The sequence below is a fragment of the Hyperolius riggenbachi genome, chromosome 3 (genome assembly GCF_040937935.1).
Source record: "Hyperolius riggenbachi isolate aHypRig1 chromosome 3, aHypRig1.pri, whole genome shotgun sequence".
Taxonomy (NCBI): domain Eukaryota; kingdom Metazoa; phylum Chordata; class Amphibia; order Anura; family Hyperoliidae; genus Hyperolius; species Hyperolius riggenbachi.
The window spans coordinates 442,531,568-442,558,577 of NC_090648.1; the positions used below are offsets into that span (position 1 = coordinate 442,531,568).

The 27,010-nt window shown below is 44.7% G+C and overlaps 1 protein-coding gene across 15 annotated transcripts in view; it reads right to left on the reverse strand.

The window, feature by feature from the left end:
- The window catches only part of LOC137564209 (protocadherin alpha-C2-like), a 362,151-nt gene that overhangs the window by 118,356 nt on the left and 216,785 nt on the right, over positions 1-27,010 (reverse strand). For 2 of the 15 annotated variants that reach the window (XM_068277778.1, XM_068277791.1), the window contains exon 1: positions 2,182-4,706. The exons of the other annotated variants lie outside the window; for them this stretch is intronic. In XM_068277778.1, the coding sequence (XP_068133879.1) occupies positions 2,182-4,686 (2,505 nt within the window). In that variant the 5' untranslated portion in view covers positions 4,687-4,706. Of the gene's footprint in view, positions 1-2,181; positions 4,707-27,010 lie in introns of those variants that run through there. 15 annotated transcript variants of the gene reach the window in all.

Genomic DNA, 27,010 nt, shown 5'->3' on the forward strand with positions numbered 1-27,010 from the left:
ACAAACGCTGTCCATCTAATCTGACTGAGCTGGATCTGTTTTGAAAAGAAGAATGGGCAAGGATTTCAGTCTCTAGATGTGCAAAGCTGGTAGACATACCCTAAAAAACTGGCAGCTGTAATTGCAGCAAAAGGTGGTTCTACAAAGTATTGACTCAGGGGGCCGAATAATTACACACACCCCACTTTGCAGTTATTTATTTGTAAAAAATGTTTGGAATGATGTATGATTTTCGATCCACTTCTCACATGTACAGCACTTTGTATTGGTCTTTCACGTGGAATTCCAATAAAATTGATGCATGTTTGTGGCAGTAATGTGACAAAATGTGGAAAACTTCAAGGGGGCCGAATACTTTTGCAACCCACTGTATATGTCTGTGTTGCCATTCTTGTGTCAGCTATGAGTAAGGACTGACAGTCCGAAACATGTCAGCTATGTAAAGTTTGCCAAGGTTGTTGCTGGATACGTCCATAATAAAGATCTACACTTTTCTGACGAGTGTGGACCATTCTTCCTCCCAAAATGACTATTACAGTTAAACCCCACCCCAAACACAATCCTGAAGCCTCTCCATTGCAGTCTGGAGCTCTGTGGCCACCCCCACCTGGGTGGCCATAGCCTTTCCACAGCTCGGCTGTCATGGCCTTCAAGGCAGATGCAGAGCTGGAGGTGGTAGGTAGCAACATATATAGGCGTGGCCACAGAGCTGCCACAGAGCAGACTTCAATGGAGAGGCTTCATAATTGCGATGGGGCAGGATTTAACAATAATAGTAATTTTCTGGTGAATGTGTGATTTATATTCCAATGTTATCATCAACACTACATTTAGGTATTATAAAGATGCCATAAACTGCATTTATTTGCATTTAAAAATACACAGGAGGTAGTCTTTAATGCACAATGCAAGTACAGTAACTGCACCTGCATGTGTCTGTTGTTACTAAAGCATGAAACTGAAGAAACTGGACAGATTTGGGAAAATAAATATAAACCTATTCAAAGGGCAACTGAAGTAAGAATGATATGGAGGCTGCCATATGTATTTCCTTTTAAAAAATACCAGTTGCCTGGCTGTTCTGCTGATCCTCTGCCTCTAATTCTCTTAGCCATAGACCCTGAACAAGCATGCAGCAGATCAAGTGTTTCTGACATTAGTGTCAGATCTGACAAGATTAGCCGCATGCTTGTTCCTGTTGGTATTCAGACACCACTGCAGCCATATAGGTCAGCAGGGCTGCCAGGCAACTGGTATTGTTTAATAGGAAAGAAATATGGCAGCCTCCATATCCTTCTTACTTCCGTTGCCCTTTAAGAAGGTGGTTTAGTAAGACCTAGCATATGGAGTACAATCACATGTCACATTTCACTAGCAAGGGAGGTTGGTTTGACCCAGATTTGAAATATTGTCTTTGTTGCTTTCTTCCTTTACAGTAATGACAGTACCACGCCCACACATGCATAGCTGATTTATAACAACTGGAGCTGTAGTCACAGCATCCATCATAAGAAAGGAATTTGGTCACTGTTTTTTCACCTTCATTCCAAGGTTATACGATATTCTTGACTGGCAGTTGTAGCATTTTACACTACACATTGTAGCAAACTCTGCATGGTATGCTGTAGAGCTGTGTTCCCTAACAGGCATGTTCACCACCCATCCATTGTTAAGCATCACTGTTAAACCATTATAAGACACTTTAATGTGCTTCTCTTATCATTCTATGAATGCTAAACAAATAAACACATACTCATGCACTTGAATCAGAAATAATGACATTTCTAACAAAGGTAATTTCCTGGATGCAGTACTGTCATGACATGGCTGTATCACTTTCTAAATCACTCTCCTGGATCAAGTATACAGATAAGGTTTCCTGACTTTCCTGATCAACATACTTGTTCAGGAGATTAATTCAAAAAGCCCTTACAGCTGAATGATCATTGTTACAGCCAGGAGACTAATATTATTATATTATTTAGAAGGAAGATAGGATGGCAACCTCTGTAACACTCTCATGACATGCACACTTAAAATGCCTTAAAACGAGCCCTGCAGGAAATAAAAATAGGAATAAAAGAAAAAGTAGACTGTTATAGTCTAATCTTATTGTCTTAAAAAATGGCATTGAATATATATTTTACATATAGTAAGCATATGCAGTAATATGTGTCTCACCTCTACTGGAGTGGTTGTTTCACTTTTTAAGATGATTAGACTGTGTCTTTGGCTACCTCGTCCTGGTAGACTTCTGTCTGTTATCACTGAATGTGGCAAAGTTTGTACTCCTACCGGAACTCCGGTGTTATAAAACATAAAAGTGTCACTTCCTGATCCTGCAGTAAGGCAGGCCTTGTAACAATACGTTTTTGTCATTGATCCATTCCCCCTAACCTCAATAAAATGAGGCTGTGCATTCGCTCCAGCTGGAAGTCTAGTTTCAATGTTATTATTTGCTGGCTTTGCCAGCTCGGGAGGATTTGGGGGTTGCACTACACAGCAACCTGTACAGCAACCAGCACAACACGGTACTGAACATTTACAGCATTTAATTATAAAAATGATAATGAGTGTCAAAATAAATAGAAAAGAGATGGAGCATAATGCTATAATCAGATAAATAGTCATTTCTGAGTAGTTTGTGCTGTTCTTGACATGTCTATGGGAGTCAGGAATGAGCTGTGATATCCTGTCCACAACAGCAACACTTATTGTTGTAGAAGAGGAAAGGGGAGGTTCCCCATTGTCTCTCACAACCACAGTCAGGTTGTAACTGGCAATACTGTCATCTGCTACTTTTCTTGTAGTCCTTATCTCTCCCGTGTGTACGTCCATTTTAAAAAGTTTAGGATCTGTTGCTTTGCCCAAGTTATAAAATAACCAGGCGTTTTGTCCTGAGTCGGAGTCCACTGCAATAACTTTTGTAACGAGGTAACCAGCACTTGCTGCTCTGGGGATCATCTCGATAGACCTTGAGCCATTTACGCTTGGAAACAGAATTGTTGGTGCATGATCATTTTGATCTATTATAAAAACGTATAAAGTAGTAGAACTGCTGAGTGGGGGGTTCCCAGCATCTTGGGCTTGAACAAGTATACGAAATTCTCTAAGTTTTTCATAATCGAAAGACTGAACAGCATATATAGTTCCATTGTCAGATTTAACAGAAACATAGGATGAGACAGGAAGGCCTTCAACATCTCCTTGAAGGAGCATATAAGAAATAAATGCATTTTCATTGGTATCTAAATCAATGGCTTTTACAGAGAATAGGGATACTCCTGGGGCATTGTTTTCCAGGACATAGAATGTATAAGATGATTCTCCAAATAGTGGAGGGTTGTCATTGACATCTGAGATTTCCACATAAAGTGTTTTCTTTGATGACATTGGTGGAATTCCTGAATCTGTAGCAATCACTGTGATATTATAAGAAGGGCACTTTTCCCGATCCAAATTTCCATCAGTTACTAATTTAAATGTATTTTTAAATGATTTTAACTTAAATGGGACATTTTCTTCAATGGCTAGGCTAACTTGTTTGTTGATCCCTGAATCTTGGTCAGTTACACTCATTAGAGCCACAACTGTGTCTTCTTGAGAGTTTTCAGCAACAGGAGAGTAGTTTGAAGTCACTACTATCTCTGGGGCATTGTCATTTGCATCAATGATTTCCACCAAAACTTTGCAGTGTCCTGACATAGGAACAGGACCTTTATCAGTGGCTTGGACATAGATCTCATATGATGATGATTTTTCAAAGTCCAGCGGGCCATTAACTTTGATTTCTCCAGAGTTTCGGTCAATAGTAAATAGTTGCCTAACTTTCAGTGGTGTAAAACCACCAAAGGAATACATCACTTGACCATTCGGTCCTTCATCTGGATCAGATGCATTTAACTTGACCACCAGGGTACCTATTGGCGAATTCTCAAGCAAACTGGATTTATATGTAGACTTATCAAAGAATGGGCTGTTATCATTTGTATCCATCACATGTATCGAAATTTGGGCTGTGCCAGATTTCGCAGGGTTTCCACCATCTATAGCTGTAAGAACTAACTGATGAAGAGATTTCTGCTCCCTGTCTAATGGTTTTTTAAGTACAATTTCAATAAGCTTACTATTTCCATTAAAGGTCTTCAAGTCCAGTGCAAAGAAATCATTTTCACTAAGTTTATAGGTCTGAACTGAATTGGTTCCTATATCTGGGTCCTGTGCACTCTCAATAGGAAACTTTGCCCCAGGCACAGCAGACTCACTGATATTTAAGTAATAGTCATTTCTAGGAAATTTAGGAGCATGGTCATTAATATCCAATATCTCCACTTCAATGTTGTGAACCTCAACAGGGTTTCCTACCACGACCTCCAGGTTTATCAAGCAAGGGTTGGGGTTATTGGGGATACAAAGGCTTTCTCGGTCAATCGTTTTATTTACAAATAAAATGCCATTGCCAAGATTGACATCAAAATACTGTCCGCTGTTTCCTGATGTGATACGGAAGCCCCTGGTGGGTAATTTTCTGAGGTCTAGACCCAGGTCGCTAACCACATTCCCCACAAATGCCCCATGATTCAACTCCTCCTTCACAGAGTATCGACGCTGCCCTATAACCACGCTTACTAGCATAAAACTGACTTGACACAGTAGCAGCCTTACACACCTCCCAGTGTAAGCCATCTTAGCAGGTAATCAGCAGCACTCACCCGACCCCTCCCCAAGTGGTCTGACTCTCACATCCTCCTCCAAATCTTCCCATCCATTAAACAGCAGCGGTTTACCATTTGTGTCCGGCAGCAGCAGTCACTGTTGGAAGGGATGCGGGTGACATGGGAGGTGGCTGTTTTCCTATTAAATCCATGGCTCTTCCCTGTGTTGGAGGATGCAAAGATCGGGCCTGATAAAGGTTTTGGGGCTAGAAAAGATTCGGCAGCAGCACCTGCTTCATTGCTGCATAAATGGTCCTTGTGTCGGGGTGGGAAGGAGAGGCTCGGCGAGCCTGGCTTGGTTTCAGCACCTGTGCCGGAGACAGCGCTAGCGAAGCCTTTCTTCATTCATTCATTCATCGGAGAGCAGCAGTGGGTTTGGTTTCAGCACCTGCATCGTGGACAGCGGCCGACGTGCACTCAGCATAGGCAGAAGCATCGCGATCCGGGAGATAGCAGGAAAAAAAATGCCAAGCTAGGAAGCTTATTCTCCCCTCCGTGCTGGGGAGAAAAAAAAACAACACAATTCTTCACACCGCCAGTGCATAAAACAACATGTCAGCAATACACTGGCAGCTCAGTAGCTCAGATGCTTCCGACAATCTCCTTCTAGAGTCAGGCTGAAAACGACACACCCGGCATCACTGCAGACGTGCAGCCTCTTTGCAAGTTACATTGAGTATAAGCTGCCAAGTTCCCACTATAAATCTCTGCAATCATTAAATTAACTCTTCTGTCTAATTTAAAACCGTTTACAACGAGCCAAAAGCACATCAGCCCTGTGCTGTATAGGCTGCAGCCACACGTTTATATTGGCAAAAGGGCAAATCATCTTGCAATCGATTTCTGTGGAGTCACTATAGTAGATGTATAGAGAGATTGGATGGATGGATAGATGATAGATAGATGAATAGAGTTAGCGCTCTCGCCTTGCAATGCTGGGTCCCCAGTTTGAATCCCAGCCAGCTCAGCATCAAGGAGTTTGTATGTTCTCCTTGTGTCTGTGTGGGTTTCCTCTGGGCACACAGGTTTCCTCCCACATCCCAAAAACATACAGCTAAGTTAATGGGCTTACCCCATAAATTGGCCACTACACTACACGATACATACATAGACATACGACTATGGTATGGATTCGAATTGTGAGCCCCTCTGAGGGACAGTTAAGTGACAAGACAATGTATACTCTGTACAGCACTGCGTAATATGTCAGCGCCATGTAAGTACTAAATAATAATAAATAGATAATCATAGATGCTAGAACTCTGTCTGCATGGAGTTTGTATGTACCAATGGATTTTTTGGCTCCAATATGTAGGAGACACAAGATTGTGAGTGCTGTTAAAAGACAATAAATCAACAAATTGTATACGATCGATGGTCTGTGTGCACATTTCTTTTTCTCTGCATAGATTGCACACCCACAGACACACACTGGTCTCTCTAATGCTGACTCACTGATGCAAATGTAGTACTGAATATCTCATCCTAACAAACACAACACATTTTCATAAGACAAGTCTTTCTTTCTTTCTTTCTTTCTTTCTTTCTTTCTTTCTTTCTTTCTTTCTTTCTTTCTTTCTTTCTTTCTTTTTTTCTTTCATTCTTTTTCTTTCTTGCATGTTTGGATTATTTTTATATCAATACAACGTATTTAATAATAATAAGAATACCAAATCTGGTTGGAGTTTAAAATTAATGATCTGAGGCATGAGAGTTGAGAAATATCTTAGTCTGCACATTTCAGTACCACTCCTTAGCTGACAAAGCTGAAGAAGGAGGGGGAAGGCTGAAGGGATGCTGAGGATGCCTTGCATAGATTACTGTACTACCACAATGGAACCCTACTGAGTCTATCTAACAGCTTACAGCCTCACACTTCATAGCGAGTTAACTTATCATTGCATCAGATTTTAATGAAGCACTTTTATAGAGCAGATATCATTCAGGAAGGTCTATACAATATGCCTTGGCTCTTTGACAGTGGCTACTTTATGGAATATGAAAAGAATGCAGATTGCAAATGAGCAACTTCTGCTTGCACAAACATTTACTAGAAAGCCTGCAGCAATCATTACTCAACGCACTTTTCAGGAATTGCATGCAAAAGGCAATTAGTTACATGGTAGACACCTCACAAGACAAATAGCCTTATTCAATAAAACAAGCTACTGTAACACATAATACCAAGTAGCCTAGGTCCACACTAGGCACGGTTGCAGGATGGAGCCTGCGGTCCATGATCCTAGTGGTCTGTGGACCTAGCCAAACCTGAACGCAAATGGATCCATGCTGCTTTTTTGCAGCATGATCCGTTTGCGTTTTGGATGGTGGGGGTAGCAAGCAGGACGGGGGTAGCAGCAGTCAGCGGGGAGGGGGGACGCCCCCCCCCTCCTTCACCTGGGTCCCCCGTCCCCGCTACCACCTCCAGCTAGTTTCCCTAAAGTTTTTCAAATGTAGAAGAGCGATGAGCGGCGAGCTTACCTCCTCCTCCTTGTACCACTGCCTGCAATGCCGCCCACTATACTTCGGAATTCGGATAGAGGTTGCAAGCAGTGACGCAGCGAGCGCAGGAAGTACAAGGAGGAGGTAAGCTCCCCGCTCGCCGCGCTTCTACTTTGGAACAACTTTTGAGGAAACTAGCTGGAGGGGGTAGTGGGGACGGGGACCCAGGTGACAGAGGGGGGGGCGTCCCCCCTCCCCGCCAACCACTGCCGCCCCCGTCCTGCCTGCTATCACCCTCCAGCATGGCGGCCCCCTCTCTCCTCTATAGGCTGGGACACAGAAACAAATCCATTTCTGTGTCCAAAACGGCCTGTGTAGAGGGGGATCTGTTTTCCTATTGCCTGCCGCTACCCCTGCGTGTTTCCAGATCCACATGCGTTCTGCAAAAATGCTGCAAATCCATACCCTCTGCCACGGATTGGAAAACGGGTCCCTGCAAAAGCATATGGATCCGTTTTTTGTTTGGATGAAGACAGCTGCTATTTTTAACATTGTTATCCGTGTCTCCGGGTTTGATCCGGTTTAAAAATTGAGACACGGATACGAGTGTGAACTAGCCCTTACAGTCTATTCCATTGTAAATGTGCATGTTACTCAGTAAACACTCTGCATGCAGTATGTTATCCCAACAGAACCTGCTGAACTGCAGTCATTGGAAAAGCCCAGTGATCTGCAAACTTGTCTCTCCAGCTGTTAAGGAACTACAAGTCCCACAATGCATTTGCGTTTATGAATCATGACTGCGGCTGTCAGATTCCTGCAATGCACTGTGGGACTTGTAGTTCCTTAAAAGCTGGAGATCCAAGTCTGCAGATCACTGACAACCTAATAAGAATATTATTGTTATTTCTATTTGTGATGCGCTGATATTGTCCGTTGTGCTGAACATAATGCACACAGCGTGAAAGGACCCTGAAAATGAGATCTCTGTAGCATTGCAGGTGATTCTCACAATGTAAAAATCAATTCCCACTGTCCGCAGGGCAGTTAAATGCTAGTGTACATGGGTTTCCTGCAGAGCTGCTCCTGTTCTAATTAAAAAGTGGTGTTAGGCTTTTTTTTATATATTAATAGGTCAATTAAAATATAAATGCATAATCAATTAATATTTTGAGCTATACTCATATAGTGGCAAGAAATGAGGTCCATGCAGTCTGTAATGTACCTAAACAGCCATCGGCCCCAGGTTAAATTTTACAGCAGGGGCGTTGATAGCCCCAAAGACCAGTGGCACATGCCCCGGATCTATTCTGGGGTGCCCCGGATGTCCCCAGGCAGAGTCAGCTGTGGTGCGCCTCAATGGTGGGCATCCCGTAGCTGTGGTGCATCAATGGGGGTATGCTGAGTGCTGTGGTGTCTCTATGTGGGCATAATGGGTGCTGTGGTGCCATGCTGGGCACTGTAATGCCTTTATGGGGGCATACAAGGAGCTGTGGTCATTCCATGGGGGCATGCTGGGAGTTGTGGTGCTTGTGGGAACATTGTAGGGGGTCAACTAGAAGGTCAGGGAATGCTATGGGAGAACTTCCAGATATCCTGGCTGCAGGCCAGACCGCCCAGCAGAAAGCCAGACCAGCCAGCACAAAAGCCAAGTAACTCTGCCTAATTATGTTTAAATGACACTGCCTGTATATATGATATGCTGCATTTTTTTTTGTATAAAAGGAGAGGAGGGATTCATCCAACATTTTGCTGAGCAGGCCTACTTAGACCGCTGTTAAATCCATGTAAATTTGGCTCCATCCATGACCACACCAACATTGTGGTGCATTTTCCGTCTGGAGTGCCCAAAAGGATCCTAGCAAGACCCCTGTATTACAGCAAGGGTGGATGTACACTATGCCCATTATGGTGCATTAAAAGGTAGGTTGTAACTGCATAGCGACATACTGCAATGGTCAAACAGTAGCCCATTCGCATTGTGGAGTTATGTCCCTGGTGTATCGAGTTCTGTGAACTGAGCTTTGTAACATTGTAACACTTGAACTGCAACAAGGTACAATGCATTGCAATACATGCTGCTGGACACCAATCTTGAAACCCTTTGTGATGTGCCACATGCAGTGTAAACTTTGCCTTAAAGTGGATCTGAGATAAACTTTTACTCATTGCATAATTGTGTTCTTTTCATATAGTTTATAGGCCATTCCTCAAATACTTTTTTGTTTTGTTTTAATACTCTATTTCCCTATAAACTAACAAGCCTCACCCACAGCTCCTTTTCTGTCTTGGCACTGTAGCAAGGGCTTACGGGAGTTCAGACTGGGCAGGAGGAGGAGGAGGAGGTTACTTGATATTGATTTCAGAGGCAGAGGGGAGGAGGGAGGAGGGAGGAGGAGAGGGGACTGAATTTACACACAGGCAAGCTGATAGCATCTCCAGCCTGCAGCCTGTGACAATGTGACAAACAGAACATGGCTGCCCTCATTTTATCACAGGAATAAATAATCATAAACTTGTGAAGCTGTTTGCAGCTAGACATGCTGAGTAAACTATCTAAACTTTAGATAAGATATATATATACAAGTTACTTGTTATAGTTCGTTTTTCATCTCGGATCTGCTTTAAGCCTTAACCTAGGGGGAAAATAAAAGTTTCACTTACCTGGGCTTCCCCAAGCCCCCTGGAGCTGTCCTGTGCCCTCGCAGTGTCCTCCAACCTCCGGTCCCAGCCGCGGGTTAGTTTCATTTTCGAGCCGACTGAGAGTCGGTCCCGACAACGTGTACTCTTCTTCACCTTACCCACTGTTAAGCGCATCCTGCGCAGGCGCAAGCATACTGCATCTGTGGATGTCGTGGAAGGCGAAGAAGAGTACGCGTTGCCGGGGGCTGACTCTCAGTCGGATTAAAATGAAACTAAACTGTGGGGGAGACAGGAGGATGCTCTAGGAGTGGCGAGGGCACAGGATGGCTGCAAGGGGCTTGGGGAAGCCCCAGGTAAGTGAAACTTTTTTCTTCCCCTGGGTTAAGGTTCACTTTAAAGCTAAGTTTACACTCTTTCACTTTAAAGAGGAACTGTGGCGAAAATAATTTAATGAATAAATTTGCTTTTTTTTTTTTTTTTTTTAACAATATTAATTTATAAATTATTCCGTTTTTGCCTATTGTAAAATCTTTTCTCTCCCTGATTTATATTCTGAAATGTATCACAGGTGGTAACATCTTTAGTTCTGCCAGGTGATCTCTGCAGAATGTTTGTTTACTGAGTTTTTGCACAGAGGGAGATACTTGTTTGCTTGGCAGTTGGAAAAAGCTGTTATTTTGCTCAATGCAATGGGATGCACAGGCAGCAAACTGTCTGGACCATGGCCCTGACATCACACTGTGGGAGGGGTTTCACCACAATATCAGCCATACCGATGTCCATGATAATTTATTCAAGAAAAGTTAAAGATTTCTCATGGGAAAATGAAACTTATGTATCAGTTATTTATCAGTGATCATAAAGGAGTATAGGAGGTTTAATAATAAACATTTGCATTTTTGGCATATTTTATTACTGAAAAGGGAACCCAAGGTGAGAGTGATGTGGAGGCTGCCATATTCATTTTCTTTTAACCTCCTTGGCGGTAATCCTGAGCTGAGCTCGGGGTATGCCGCCGGAGGACGCCCCTCAGGCCCTGCTGGGCCGATTTCGGTTCTGAAAAAAGCAGCACACGCAGCTGGCACTTTGCCAGCCGCGTGTGCTGCCCGATCGCCGCCGCTCCGCGGCGATCCGCCGCGTGCAGCGGCGAAAGAGGGTCCCCCCAGCCGCCTGAGCCCAGCGCAGCCGGAACAAACAGTTCCGGCCGGCGCTAGGGGCTGGATCGGGCGGCTCTGACGTCAGGACGTCGACTGACGTCCATGACGTCACTCCGCTCGTCGCCATGGCGACGAGGAAAGCGAAACAAGATAGGCCGCTCATTGCCGGAGGCGATCGAAGGTACGCATCAGGAGCGCCCTCTAGTGGGCTTTCATGCAGCCAACTTTCAGTTGGCTGCATGAAATATTTTTTTTTTTATTAAAAAAGCGACACAAACGTGGCTCCTGCAGCATTTTTGCGGTTTGCAGATGCGTTTCTGCCTCAATGTAAAGTATAGGAAAATACAAACCGCTCTGAAAAACGCTAGATCAGAGTTTTTCAAGCGTTTTTGTTACAGTAGCTGTTCAGTAGCAGCTTTACTGTAACAATATATGAAATCTGCTTCACAAAAACGCTCCCAAAAACGCAAGGCATGTTTAGAAAACCTCTCTATACATGCCTAGAATCGCTCTGAAATCTGCTTCAAAAACCTCTAGCGCTCTAGAGGTTTTTGGTGTGCACTGGGCCTCAGAGTAGAATTGAATTATAATCTACTTTCTTTCTCCTCCCTTTCTTACATCCCCCTTCTTTCCAACTATGCCTTCCCCTTGCCCAGCTTCCTTCACCCCAATTCCCTCTTCTAGTCACTTGACTTCTCCCACCTGTGCAGGTTTTGGCACAGTGGTGACAAAGGTGTTAGTTGTTACGTATATTTTTTTTTCTAGTGCGAAATGCTTGCACCCAAAACAAAGTACTGCATTTTATGGCAAGAACTAGGAAACCTAATAAATGAACAGTGGCATAACTATCATTCCTGATAGTTATCATTTCAGAATGAAATCTATTGGAAATCGATCTAAATGCATTATTGGACCATTAGATCCAATGCAACTCTGTGGGCCATCGATCTGCTGCCAGCAGTTCGACCTAAATTTTCCATCTTTTCAGATAGATCAAATCGATCAAAATCAATCGATATCGGCCACAAAAGGATCAATAGATTTGATAGAATCAATTTCTGATCGATCGATTCCATAGAATCGATCGATGGCTGAAATCGACCAGTGTGTATGGGTCCCTTAAGAAGCAGAATTGAGTGCATTTTAAAACATAGAGCATTTCATTTGTGGTGATGCAGTCATCTCATGTAATGTAATCTTATGTTCTAAAGACAATTCTTTTGACTCTTGTCATCCCTCACAAGATACATTTTCTAGGATAAAATCTACAAAATTCTGGTGACAGAATTATTTGCTTATTGATTCACTATTAGAAGATTTCTATTTATTTGAGTCACCCTCTTGCCTTACATTTTTCCATGTTCCGTTTTCTCTCTTTCCTTTTTTTTTTTTCTACATGATGTCTTTGTGACATCTGTATAATGCAATCAAGGGAGCTGTACAACTGAGGAAGGAGCCACAGAGTAAATTGTTCAGAATGAACTACTATGACATTTTAGAAGCAAGAATTACTATGCAGAAACACAGGAAGCGTTGCTAGGTTACAGTGCCTGCAGTTGCCATAGCAACTCTGCTTGCTAGTAAGCATAAACTAGGGTGGTAATACATCACAGTGGTCCATTCAATGTCAGACACTATAAAAGCAAGGCTGGCTGTGTAAATAATTACATAAAAAAAAAAAAAAAAAAAAAAAAAAAGCATACTACTACAAACATGAAAAATGTGTTTATAGCCTTCAGATGTTAGTCAAATAGAAATTAGCAGTACAAATATCAGCCTATGCTTACAAATATAAACATTTTAAGGCTAATATGTATATTTATACTGTATCTATCTATATCTATCTATCTATCTATCTCTCTCTCTATATATATATATATATATATAGTATAGATATGAATATGTACAGATACCAGTGGCATAATGACATAGCAATAGGGGGTGCATAGGTTGCAACCGCACCGGGGTCCTTGGGCCAGAGGGGCCTCAAGGGGCCCTCCCTTAAGCGCAGTATTGGCTCTTTATTGGGCCTGTGCTGGTAATAATCACTTCTATAGATGCTTTGAATAGTAGTAATCATTAACAATCTGTTCACCATCCCTTTCTTGCACCTCTGACACTGTGGTTGTCCTTGGCAGGTTTTGATGCATCACATCAATTGTTATGTATAGAGTGCTAGGAGGGCCAATGTAAACTTTATTCAGGGCCCATAGCTCCTTAGCTACACCACTGCAGCTACTATAAATGTTTCAGCTGTTTATATAAGATGTTTTCAAGGTCATGTGAAACGTTTATCTGGATAAATTCCCATGGTTTCTGCTTAAAAGACATCTAAACTGAGAGGGATATGGAGGCTGCCATATTTATTCTCTTTTAAACCATACCAGTTACCTGGCTATTCAGCCGATCGTCACTCTTTCAAACCTTTAGCCATAGACCCTGCACAAGTGTGACACACCAAACTCACTGTGTAACGCACCGCAAACAGCTGTTTGTGTAGTGACGGCCATGCTGGACTACTGCGCAACATGGCGTGATTGCTCTTCCTCACTCAGTGATGTCAGGTAATGTGTGACTTCCTTCTCAACTTTCCATGGCATTGTTAAAAAGCTTATGTTTTGTTTTTAATTTACATTTTCTACTTGCTGTGTACTTGTTCAGTACCGCTACAATGAGAATCCTGTGGAGGCGGGCAAGTCTGCCATTGTGACCCCGGGTAATGGCCGGGGAATGAGAGGTTTGAATCCGGTGTGGAGCCTGAGCAACGGCTACCACTACACATCCAAGGAGGGCAGCGGGCAGGCATGCACGTCCGCCCGCCCCGAGGTAGTGACCAAAAATAACAATACAGGAGGCGGACTTTCGAGGCCCTGCTGTGTATTTGAAATGAATGTAGTTTAAATCCTTTAACGAGAACCAGTTATGGCGGGCAAAGATGACACCACATTCCTTTCACGAGAATCATATGGAGGCGAGCAAGTCTGTCATTTGTGACCCCGGGTGATGGCCGGGGAATGAGGGATGGAATCCGGTGTTGAGCCTGAGAAACGGCTACCACTACACATCCAAGGAGGGCAGCAGGTAGGCATGCACGCCCGCCCCGAGGTAGTGACCAAAAATAACAATACAGGAGGCGGACTTTCGAGGCCCTGCTGTGTATTTGAAATGAATTAACTTTAAATCCTTTAACGGGAATCCGTTATGGAGGGCAAGTCTGCCATTGTCACCGCGGGGAATGAAGGTTGGATTGCGGCCCGAAGTGGGAGCCTGCTGAGACTCATGCTGTAGCTGCCCTGACCGTGCTTTGCAGACCAGGCATCTGTGGTCAGATGGACCCTTGAGCCAGCGGAAGACAAACCAAGTCGAAAGCATTTGCCAAGAATGTTTTACGGAGGGCAAGTTTTTTTGCCCTTTTTTTAAATTTTTTGAAAATGATAGATGGTTGTATTTTTAAATTATTTGAAAGTTTAGATGGTTGTATTTTTAAATTGTTTGAAAGTTTAGATGGTTGTATTTTTAAATTGTTTGAAAGTTTAGATGGTTGTATTTTTAAATTGTTTAAAAGGGTATCCATTCTTCCTCCCCCCAGCCACGAACAATACCATGGGAACGTGGAGCAGCAGAAGCCCCCTGTGATGGCTGCCACGGTTGTTCTCCGCTGCTTGTCTTTTGAGGGGTGCTTCTTTTCCTCAGGTGTTCTTGCCATAGCTGTTTGTGCCTTCTCTCCAGGTGCCTTCGTATAGCACTTGTCCCTACGTGACAGTTGGCCTTTCCACGGCTCAATTTTTGCTGGCAGAGACAACAGATGGCTTTGCTCCGATCTGAGACACACACGTGAAAAAATGTCCAAACCGCTGAGCCCCCCTGGGCTGATGGCGCTACGGTGGCATTAGCAGCTGACGTTGAAGGGCATGTTGGCTGTCTGGCCATAGCTGGCGATACATGGCACCGGACACTGCCCCCAGCTGTTTCTGAGGACGAGCTCCCTCTGCTTCTATCATGGAGTCGTCTCCTCCTACTCCTCTCTGACTCCTCCTCTGAACTGTCCCCCTGGTCATCTCCTCTACCAGGAACATATGTGGTATCCGTATAATCGTCATCATAATCCTCCTGGCCAGCTGCGCTTTCCTCAGACACCTCCTCAAGTGCACCAACTTCAGGTGGTCCACCATCATCCCCATCCACACACGTTACGTCCATACTATCGCCACCTAACTCAGACGTATGAGGTGGTGTACCTGCGCCTTCTTGTTGTTGTTGCAGTAGTGGCTGGGAATCAGTGATTTCACCACCACCACCAAATAACTCCTGCGAAGTGTCAAATGCAGCGGATGTGGTTCTTGTTGTAGCGCTGGTGGCTGCGGGAGATGAGGTGTTCTGTGTTAAATACTCAATCACCTCCTCACGATTTTGGGAAGTGATGGCACGTGCTTTCTTCTGAGCACTGTATTTTGGGGCAGGTCCGCATGAAATCACAGCAACACCACCTCGCACAGCCACAGACCTGCCGGTGCCTGGTGGCCTTCCTCTGGGTCTGCCTCTACCTCTTCCTCTACCTGGTTTGTCCATTTTGTCCATCTCGAGGGTATGCTAGCTATATGCAGTGAGGTGGGTTCTCACTCAACACAACAGGTATTTAGATGCAGTGAGGTGGCCAGGTGGGTTCACACTCAACACAACAGGTAGTTAGATGCAGTGAGCTGGGTTCACTCAACAGTAAAGGTACTTAAGATGCAGTGAGGTGGGTTCTCACTCAACACAACAGGTAGTTAGATGCAGTGAGGTGGCCAGGTGGGTTCACACTCAACACAACAGGTAGTTAGATGCAGTGAGCTGGGTTCACTCAACAGTAAAGGTACTTAAGATGCAGTGAGGTGGGTTCTCACTCAACACAACAGGTAGTTAGATGCAGTGAGCTGGGTTCACTCAACACAACGCTAGGTATATGCAGTGATGATGTGGGTTAAGTAAACACAACAGGTACTGGGTAGTTAGATGCAGTGAGCTGGGTTCACTGAACAGTATACAGTAAAGGTACTTAAGATGCAGTGAGGTGGGTTCTCACTCAACACAACAGGTAGTTAGACTTAGATGCAGTGAGCTGGGTTCACTCAACACAACGCTAGGTATATGCAGTGATGAGGTGGGTTAAGTAAACACAACAGGTACTGGGTAGTTAGATGCAGTGAGCTGGGTTCACTCAACACAAAGCTAGGTATATGCAGTGATGAGGTGGGTTAAGTAAACACAACAGGTACTGGGGTATATGCAGTACTGGGTAGTACAATGTGCAGCTCCCTGTCACACACACAGGCAGTCAGTCACTGAATGTGCTGGGCTGCTGGCAGTGGCACACACACTATCAATTAGCAAGGCTGTGCATGCAACAAAAGTGTCAGAAAAAAATGTACAGGTTGAGCTCTGAAAAGAGCTGTTGCTGGGTGCTTTAAAAGCAATATTAATCAGTCAGGAACAAGCAAAGCAGCCTAGAACCTAACTAATCTGTCCCTAAGAGAAAAAGTCTGCAGCAGCTGTCCCTTTCCTCTCTCTAGCAGGCACACGAGTGACTGTAATGGCCGCCGGAGGCTGCCTTATATAAGGGGGGGTGGGGCTCCAGGGCTTACTGTAGCCTGAATGGCTACAATGTGCCTGCTGACTGTGATGCAGAGGGTCAAAGTTGACCCTCATAGTGCATTATGGGGCGAATCGAACTTCCGGAAAAGTTCGCCTGGCGCAGGTGAACGCGAACCCCCAATGTTCGCCTGGAACCGTTCGCCGGCGAACCGTTCGGTACACCTCTAGCCAGGTGTCAGAGCAGTTTCTAGGCTAAAGTTCACCCAGGGCGAGGGTGTAAAAATTGCGCGCCCCCCCCCCCCCCCCCGGACTCGCGAATCTATACTACAAACCAAGTATAAGTAAGTCTCAGGTATGGGTGCCTCAGTATTGGTAGCCAGGCATAGGTGTCACCAGTAGTTAGCCAGCTGCAGGTACCCCCAGTATAGATAGCTAGCTATAGGTGCTCCTAGTGTAGGATAGCTAAGTATAGGTACAGGCATTATAGGTTAAGCAAGTATAGGTAAGCTAGGTATAGGTGCCGCCAATATAGGTTAGCTAGGCATAGGTTGATAGCGGGGAAGTCAGGGCACAGAGAGTACTTAGGCTCCCTGCACACTGCAAATCCATTTTGTGATTCCGATTTGCAATCCAGATTTTCCCTGAATGCAAATAAACAGAAAAACGGATTAAAAAAAGTAGCATACAGTAACGATTAAAAATCGGAATCGGATGTAAAAAACGATTAAAAATCGGAATCGCGTGCAGTGTGCAGGGAGCCTCAAGGTGTCCATTACCGGTACAATTTCAGAGCCAATCAATCGTTCCTGATCACCTTGGTAATAGATTGGAAGCAATCGGTCGTGCCTATTAACGCTCGAATTCCTGCTAACTAATTAGATCAGATAAATGGGATTGATCCGAAAAACAGATCAATTCCACTGATGTGATGTATTTGGTTAGTTGGAATTCAGAAGTCAACGGACACAAACAATCCATTACCGCAGCAATTAAGTACAATTAATCGGCTGCAGTATATTACTGTAAATGTTCACCTTTAGACTGCTAAACATAGGAAAGGTAACGAGGACACTAGCATTTTAAATTATTATGACACACACACACACAGACACACACACAGAGACTGACAGACACACACACTAAGGCCTGGCGCACGCCAAAAACCGCTAGCAGATCCGCAAATCGCTAGGGGTTTTTGAAACGCTTTTTCTTATTTTTATGAAGCGTTTCACCTAGCGTTCTGCATTTTTGGGTAGCGTTTTTTGTGTAGTAGATTTCATATATTGTTAGAGTAAAACTGTTACTGAACAGCTTCTGTAACAAAAACGCCTGCAAAACCGCTCTGAACTGGCGGTTTTCAGAGCGGTTTGCGTTTTTCCTATACTTTACATTGGAGCCTACGAAATCCAAAAAATGCTACAGCCCAGAGAGACAGACAGACAGAGACAGACACACACACACGCACAGACAGACACACACACACATATACATATACACACACACAATCACACACACACACACATACACACACCATTCTGTATATACACACACACACACACCATTCTGTATATATACACACACACACACACACACACACACACCATTCTGTATACACACACACACACACACACACACACACACACACCATTCTGTGCACACACACACACACACACACACACACACACCACTCTGTGTACACACACACACACACACACACTTGCATAAACCCCTCTACAAACACACAATACAGCACTACACTCAGCAATATATGTAAACAAATACAGAAGACACACATTCCTCCAGACTTCTCACCCCTCAGCACACTTACTCAGACAGGATAATGGAGGCTTTTGGGCTGCTGCTGTGTGTGTATGCTGGAAGGCTGGCTGCATACAGGTCTCTCTTCCAGCTGAAGGGGACACATGCTGGCTGCTGCAGATTCAGAAAGCCCGCAGTAGGAGGGAGGCGAGTCACATGACTGTGTGATGGAGGCTGTCAGAGCAAGACAACCTCCCAAAAAGTGTCCTCAGTGCAAGGAGGCTGCTAGAATGACCTGGGGGGCGCCGCTGCTGGGCGGCTGGCATCAGGAATAGCACTATCCTTGGTAAGTGCTAGCCAGCCGCCCATATTGTGCTAATTATGTCTGTCGCCCTAGGCCACGCCCACAACCTCCGAACTCTTGCTAGATATCTGGCCCTGACTGCGCCCACGTCCCTCACAGCGCTCAGGGCCGTCGCACGCCTGGCACGCCCCTAGAAATGGGGCTGCCAGGTGTATATGTGCCCAGTATATGTAGCCAGGTGTATATGTGCCCAGTATATGTAGCCAGGTGTATATGTTCCCAGTATATGTAGCCAGGTGTATAGATGTCCCCAGTATATGTAGCCAGGTGTATATGTGCCCAGTATATGTAGCCAGGTGTATATGTGCCCAGTATATGTAGCCAGGTGTATATGTGCCCAGTATATGTAGCCAGGTGTATAGTGGCCCCAGTATATGTAGCCAGGTGTATATGTGCCCAGTATATGTAGCCAGGTGTATATGTGCCCAGTATATGTAGCCAGGTGTATATGTGCCCAGTATATGTAGCCAGGTGTATATGTGCCCAGTATATGTAGCCAGGTGTATAGTGGCCCCAGTATATGTAGCCAGGTGTATATGTGACCAGTATATGAAGCAAGGTGTATATGTGCCCAGTATATGCAGCCAGGTGTATATGTGCCCAGTATATGTAGCCAGGGGTATTTGTGCCCAGTATATGTAGGCAGGGGCATATGTGCCCAGTATATGTAGGCATGGGTATATGTGCCCAGTATATGTAGGCAGGGGTATATGTGCCCAGTATATGTAGCCAGGGGTATATGTGCCCAGTATGTGTAGGCAGGGGTATATGTGCCCAGTATATGTAGCCAGGGGTATATGTGCCCAGTATATGTAGCCAGGTGTATATGTTCCCAGTATATGTAGCCAGGGGTATATGTGCCCAGTATATGTAGCCAGGTGTATATGTGCCCAGTATATGTAGCCAGGTGTATAGTGGCCCCAGTATATGTAGCCAGGTGTATATGTCCCCAGTATATGTAGCCAGGTGTATAGGTGTCCCCAGTATATTTAGCCAGGTGTCCCCCCAGCTGGAGGGGAGCAGCGCAGTGGAGAGGAGCATTGTGCGCAGCGTGGGGAAGGGCGGACGTCCCCCCCCCCTTCCCTCACCTTGGGGCTCCTCTCCCTGGCTCTCCCCTCCATAAAGATTGCGGCGGCGGTGGCTGGCGGCGGTGACTGGCAGCGGCATCAGTGGGCGGGACTTACCTCCTCCAGTGTTCCGGCAAGTGGACGCTGTTCATGCAGCTAGTCTGGTCTAGTGAACACCAGAGCAGCAGCAAGCACAGCGTCAACCTGGAACACTGGAGGAGGTAAATCCTGCCCACTGATGCCTCTGCCAGTCACCGCCGCCAGCCACCGCCACCGCAATCTTTATGGAGCGGAGAGCCAGGGAGCAGAGCCCAAAAGTGAGGGAATGGAGGGGGGAAACGTCCGCCCTTCCCCACGCTGCGCACAATGCTCCTCTCTGCTACGCTGCTCCCCTCCAAGGTGCTAGGGGGACGGCGTCCACTGTCCAAAAAAAGTAAGTGGACGCCGCCCCCCTGCGTTCACGCAGGACTCGACCCCTGCCTCTACGCCTTGATCAATGGATATTGGCATATTGGATGAATTGCCCCCTCAATCCAATAATCAAGCATTCATAACAATGATTAAAAAACAATTAGGCCCAGTGCACACCAAAAACCTCTAGCACATCTGCAAAACACTAGAGGTTTTTGAAGCAGATTTCAGAGTGATTCTAGGCATGTTTAGAGAGGTTTTCTAAACATGCCTAGCGTTTTTTGGAGCATTTTTGTGTAGCAGATTACAAATATTGTTACAGTAAAGCTGTTACTGAACAGCTTCTGTAACAAAACCCCCTGGAAAACAGCTCTGATCTAGCGATTTTCAGCTGTATTTCACTTACCTATACTTTCACATTGAGGCAGAATTACCTCAGAAATCTAAAAAATGCTGCAGCTCCCGAGTTTGCGTTTGTGGAAAAAATGAACCGCTCTGGTGTGCACCATCCCATTCCCTTTCATTAGCCAAGCGGTTTTCCCCCTGCAAGCGTTTTAAAAAACGCTCCAGAACCGCTCTGGTGTGCACCAGCCCAAAGAGACTATCTGATCCATGCAGGGCTGATAAGATACCCATTTAGAAAAATCATACTACAAAGAACATATGTTAGGTGTTCTTAAAGGAAACCTGAAGTGAAAAGTATATGGAGGCTGCCATACTTATTTATTTTTAAACTATACCAAATGCTTGGAAGTCCTGTTGATCTATTTGGATGCAGTAGTGCCTGATTTACACCAGAAACAAGCATGCAGCTAATCTTGTCAGATTTGATCAGAAACATCTGATCTGCTGAATGCTTGTTCAGGGTCTATGGCTAAAAGAGGCAGAGGTTTAACAGGATAGCCAGGCAACTGGAATTTGTTTAAAATAAATATTGCAGCATCCATATCTCTCTCACTCCAGGTGTTTTATAGTTGATATTTTCTTCTTAACATGAGCAAGAGGTAACATCCATAATCCACCTCTCAGGGTAGTCAGTGATTATACAGAACATTTTTTGCCACTGAAAAGCACAGCCAGAGTCACTAATATATAGCAGACCAGTAGCTTATCATTAACCCCCTTGGCGGTATGAAAAATACCGCCAGGGGGAAGCGCAGCAGTCTTTTTTTAAATTTTTTTTTTTAATTATGCAGCGAGCCGAGGGCTCGCTACATGATAGCCGCTGCTCAGCGGCATCCCCCCGCCCTCTTCGATCGCCTTCGGCGATCTCCGATCAGGAAATCCCGTTCAAAGAACGGGATTTCCTGGAGGGCTTCCCCCGTCGCCATGGCGTCATTGGGAGTCCCGATCCACCCCTCGGCGCTGCCTGGCACTGATTGGCCAGGCAGCGCTCGGGGTCTGGGGGGGGGGGGGGGCGCCGCACTGGATAGCGGCGATCGGGCGCGCGGCGGCGGCGATCGGGGTGCTGGCGCAGCTAGTGAAGTGCTAGCTGCGTCCAGCAAAAAAAAAATTATGTAAATCGGCCCAGCAGGGCCTGAGCGGCACCCTCCGGCGGCTTACCCCGTGTCACACACGGGGTTACCGCTAAGGAGGTTAAGAAGAAAAGCAATTCTTGAGGTACTGCTGTTTTTTTGAGTACTAAAAGGGACAAATCAGTGAATCACTGCCCCGAATTCGAGCATTCCAGTTGTTCCTTCTACTGCATACAAAGCTAAATACCAGAGAGCTTCAGTTTTAACAAAAAATGGGGATTTGTAGTTATGCATGTGACTTTGACATAGCTCAAGCATAGAATTGCAATCATGAAAAAGGCAAGAACTGCACTGGTTTTTGACAGACTTTAAAGAGACACTGAAGTGAAAAAAAAATATATGATATAATGCATTGGTTATGTACTATGAATAATTACTAGAAGATTAGCAGCAAAGAAAATATTCTCATATTTTTATTTTCAGGTACATAGTGTGTTTTCTAACATTGCATCATTCTCTAATATGTCAGATCCCAAAGTGTGCTAGAACCGGCTGGGGCTGGGGATCCACACTTAGCCCGATTCTGTTGATAGCTTAAAGTAATAATTGCATTGTATTAACTGTTATGACCTTCTGCTTCCTTGACTATTCTCCTGCTTAGTGATTCTGTACTTCTGCCCATCTGCTTCCTGTTGCCAAACTCAGCCTGAACTTGACACTGAATCAGCCTTCTGTCTTTGTACTGTATCTGTCCGTCCATTGCCTACTCTGCTTGTCTGACCTTTCTCTCCTCACCAGTGGGCCTAGTCACTGGTGAGGGATCTGTGCTAAGCATTCACCTACTCCTCAGGTGAAGCTCAGTTGCAGCACTGTCTGTAACACCTGCTCCTCAGGTGTTCGCTAGCTGCAGTTTAGTCTTAATCACCTGCTCCTCAGGTGATCCGCCTTGCAGCTCAGTCAGTGGTCCCTGTTCCTCAGGTGTCCACTGTCTGCAGTATAGTCTTAATCACCTGCTCCTCAGATGATCAGCCTTTGCAGCACAGTCAGTGGTCCCTGCTCCTCAGGTGTCCACTGGCTGCAGTATAGTCTCAATCACCTTCTCCTCAGGTGATCAACCTTTGCAGCACAGTTAGTGGTCCCTGCTCCTCAGGTGTCCACTGGCTGCAGTACAGTCTGAATCACCTGCTCCTCACGTGATCATTGACTGCAGTACTGTCTGAATCACCTGCTCCTCGGGAGATCTCCTATTACTCATTACTGTTGCACCAAACACTATTCCACATTGGTTGTCCTGTGTCTGGCTATACTAGCATTATTGGTGATTCTGCAGATTACCACATAATCAGGTATAGCATCTGTATTATTGGTGATACTGCAGATCACCAATAATCAGAAAATCTGTTTTGCTGACACCAATCGTTACAGGAACCCTGGTCAACGGTTCAAATTCCACACCCACCAGTACGCTATCTAGATGACCCTATGCCCTTACCAAACAAAGACCCTTTTTTAACTCAGGGTGGGATTCTATTACAGTCCTAATTCACAGGAAAGTAACATGGCTAAAAACAATTAGATTACATTTCCTGGGTAAAGGTCTGCTGTAAATATGAATGAGCAGTTTCACCAATAATAAGTAGCTCTCCATGACTGAAATGCATTTGCTCTGTTATAACATGAAATCAACTGAAGCAAATTATGGTGAACACTTTATTCCCATTCTGTTTTTGCTAAAGTTGCTTATAAACATTACTATCAATAACATCAAATGAATGTGAATCAAAGCTTAGGAATTAAAGAAAAAATTATTATTGCAATATTATTTTTTCAACAAGTAACAGCCAAGGTCTTTTATTGCTCTGTCTAGCCAGCTCAAGGTAAGACGACAATAAGATTACAATCTTTAATTTTCTGAAGTGATATTGATCATGTCACACAATGTTATTGCGATGCTTACAATACAAGGTGTGTACAAGGCTTCAAACAGTCATAGTTAGAATTTGAACCAGGAAAATTAGTCTCAGTCCAGCAGTTCTAGATGGTTAATGAATAAAATTAGCTAAAACAAATCTCATTCTTAACGGTATACTTAAAGAGAAACTCCAACGAAGAATTGAACTTTATCCCAATCAGTAGCTGATACCCCATTTTACATGAGAAATATATTGCTTTTCACAAACAGACCATCAGGGGGCGCTGTATGACTGATTTTGTGCTGAAACCCCTCCCACAAGAAGCTCTGGGACCACGGTACTTTTGGCAGTTTGTTACAATGTAACAAGGTTCACAGACAGGAAATAGCTGTTTACAGCTGTCTCTAACAGCCAAAACAGCTAGCAGCAGCTACATAACCTGCCCACAGTAAAAATGTCACCATGTAATACATGTCAGAATGTAAATCGGGGAGAGGAAAGATTTTATAGTGAGCAAACACTGCCTAAATCATTTATACATAATTATTGTAAAAATGAAGCACTTTTTTTTATTACATTATTTTCACTGGAGTTCCTCTTTAAGGAGTGGGGGTTAGGGATGTTATTCAGACTCAGAATTTCACATGTTGTAGCCACTAAGTTAAGAATAGCTTGTGTTTCCATCTCATTAATCAGGTTCAGTCATTTAAAGATGACCTGAACTCAAGACCTCCTCTCTGGTTTAAAAAAGCAACAGCACAATAGCCTTTAACATTTCTTTGTTACAGCTGATACAACTCCTGCAATAAATCTGCAGTGTGTTGACTACCTGTTTTCATGGAAGCAGACATAGGGTTAACATCCTGTGTTTACAAATAAGCGGCCCTGTCGAGGCAGCCAGTTGACACAGCTGAGAGATCAAATTACAGTTGTGATTAGTCACAGACAAGGGGGGATTAGACAGGCTAAACTCTCTAAATACATTTCTCTGTTTTTCTGCCCTTATCTATTGTTCTTCTGTGCTGTGCAAGAGGGTATCGGTTGAAAAGGGCGCCCGAGCTGCCTGTATGAAAAGGGCGCCGCCATAGACATCAATGTTATTTCTGGAAATATGGGCTACAAGGTGTAGAAAAGGGCGCCCGAGTTTTGATATAGGCTACAAGCGGGCTCCCCTTTGTAGCCCATATTTTTTCGGCTATAAGGTTTTCGGCTACAGTAGGGCGCCCCTTTGTAGCCCATATTATTGCATTTTTTTGTAGCCAAAGTTTTTATATGGGCTACAAGCGCTGGAAACCGAATTATTTCATTCCCCCACTATCCATGGCGGCCTGGAGGGGGAATAGTAATTAACACATCCCAGAGTTTTTTTGTAGCCAAAGTTTTTATATGGGCTACAAGCACTGTAAGCCGAATTATTTCATTCCCCCACTATCCATGGCGGCCTGGAGGGGGAATAGTAATTAACACATCCCGGAGTTTATATGGGCTACACCAGGTGCCTTTTTTGTAGCCGAAGTTGGTATATATGGGCTCCACCAGGCGCCCTTTTTTACCGGCGCCCTTTTCATATAGACCCGTGCAAGAGTTCAGGTCCACTTTAAGTTAGTAGTATTTGTGCAAAATATGTAGGTAGTTGACCAGCCATTTCATGGGCACATAGATAAGCATATTTTAAAATGACATCATAAATAGAGATGGCCCGAACGGTTCACCAGCGAACGGTTCCCGGCGAACTTCGGTGGTTCGCGATCGCGGAGAACCGCAGACTTTTCCGGAAGTTCGGTTCGCCCCCATAGAGCATCATGAGGGTCAACTTTGATCCTCTACATCACAGTCAGCAGACACATTGTAGCCAATTAGGCTACACTCCCTCCTGGAGCCACTCCCCCCCTTATAAAAGGCAGGCAGCGTCAGGCATTGGACTCACTCGTGTGCCTGCAGTAACTAGAGAAGGGATAGCTGTTGAAGACTCTCATAGGGAAAGCTTAGTTAGGCTATTGTAGGCTTGTTAGCTTGCTCCTGGCTGATTGTTATTGCTAAAAAAAAGCACCCCTCAACAGCTCTTTTGAGAGCTAATCTTGTTCTTGTGATCTATTTTTTTTGTGTGTGTCCCACTGACACTTGTGTTGTATAGACAGCCTTGGTAATTCCTACTGTGTGTGCCACTGCCAGGCCCAACACATTCAGTGACTACCTGTGTGTGTGACAGGTGCACATTGTAATACCCATCACTGCATATACCTACTACCTGTTGTTCAATTCAGTACACCCACCTACCTACGTGAGCGCACGCAGTGTCACTGTGCCTGTTTAGTACAGATGCACAATATAATACCCATCACTGCATATACCTAGCTGACAGTCACTGTCATTCTATCATTGAACTACCACAGCCCGGCGACCATATGGGCTTGAAAACCGCCACGGCCTGCACTCTGGCCATGGTGCGCACCAGTCCAGCACGGCCGTCACTACACAAACAGTTGTTTGCAGTGCGTTACACAGTGAGTTTTGTGTGTCAGTGTAAAGCAGTACTCTAATTACACTCCCTGATTGATGTATACGCAGCAAGATGTTTTAAAGCACTGGGCTTGAAAACCGCCATGGCCTGCACTCTGGCCATGGTGCGCACCAGTCCAGCACGGCCGTCACTACACAAACAGCTGTTTGCGGTGCGTTACACAGTGAGTTTGGTGTGTCAGTGTAAAGCAGTAATCTGATTACACTCCATGATTGATGTATACACATGCAAGATGTTTTAAAGCACTTTAGGCCTGCAATTTAGCATTCAGTGTGATTTCGGCCCTCAAAATGATGCTTTGCATCAAATCCAGATTTTTCCCCGGGACTTTTGGCATCTATCCCACTCCGCCATGCCCACCTCAGGAGTTACACCCCTTGAAACATATTTTCCATCACTTTTCTGGCCAGCTTTAGTGTTTCTAGTTTTCAAAGTTTGCCTCCCCATTGAAGTCTATTGCGGTTCGTGAAAGTTCGCACAAACTGAACTTTTGCGGAAGTTCATGAACCAAAAATTGGAGGTTTGGCTATCTCTAATCATAATGACCAATGTCAGAGATGGAACTTGCCTAAGAAGAAAAGTATGTGCTAACCAATTTAATTGTTGCTGTATAAACTGATTCACATAGTCAGACCCTCTGATGGGGTGGATATTGTGCTACAAACTTGGCATCAGGTTAAAGCCCCCATTACTATGCCAAGCATAACTAGAGCTGCAAGGCCAGGTAGACAGTGGGTTTTAGTAGAAAGGGGATGGAGACAAAGCACTTGGAGGCCACACAAGCTGAGGGATCGGGCAGGGTATGGATCAGAAATAGGTTACAGAAAATTGAGCTGACAATCATCATCCAGCAAGAAGGATATAGCTCAGAGGCACTGAATGCACTGCACATTGCTCATGTCTGTGTTCAGCAGCTTGCATGCCAGCATAATGAGCACAACGATGTGCATCTAACCTAGAAGGGACAAGA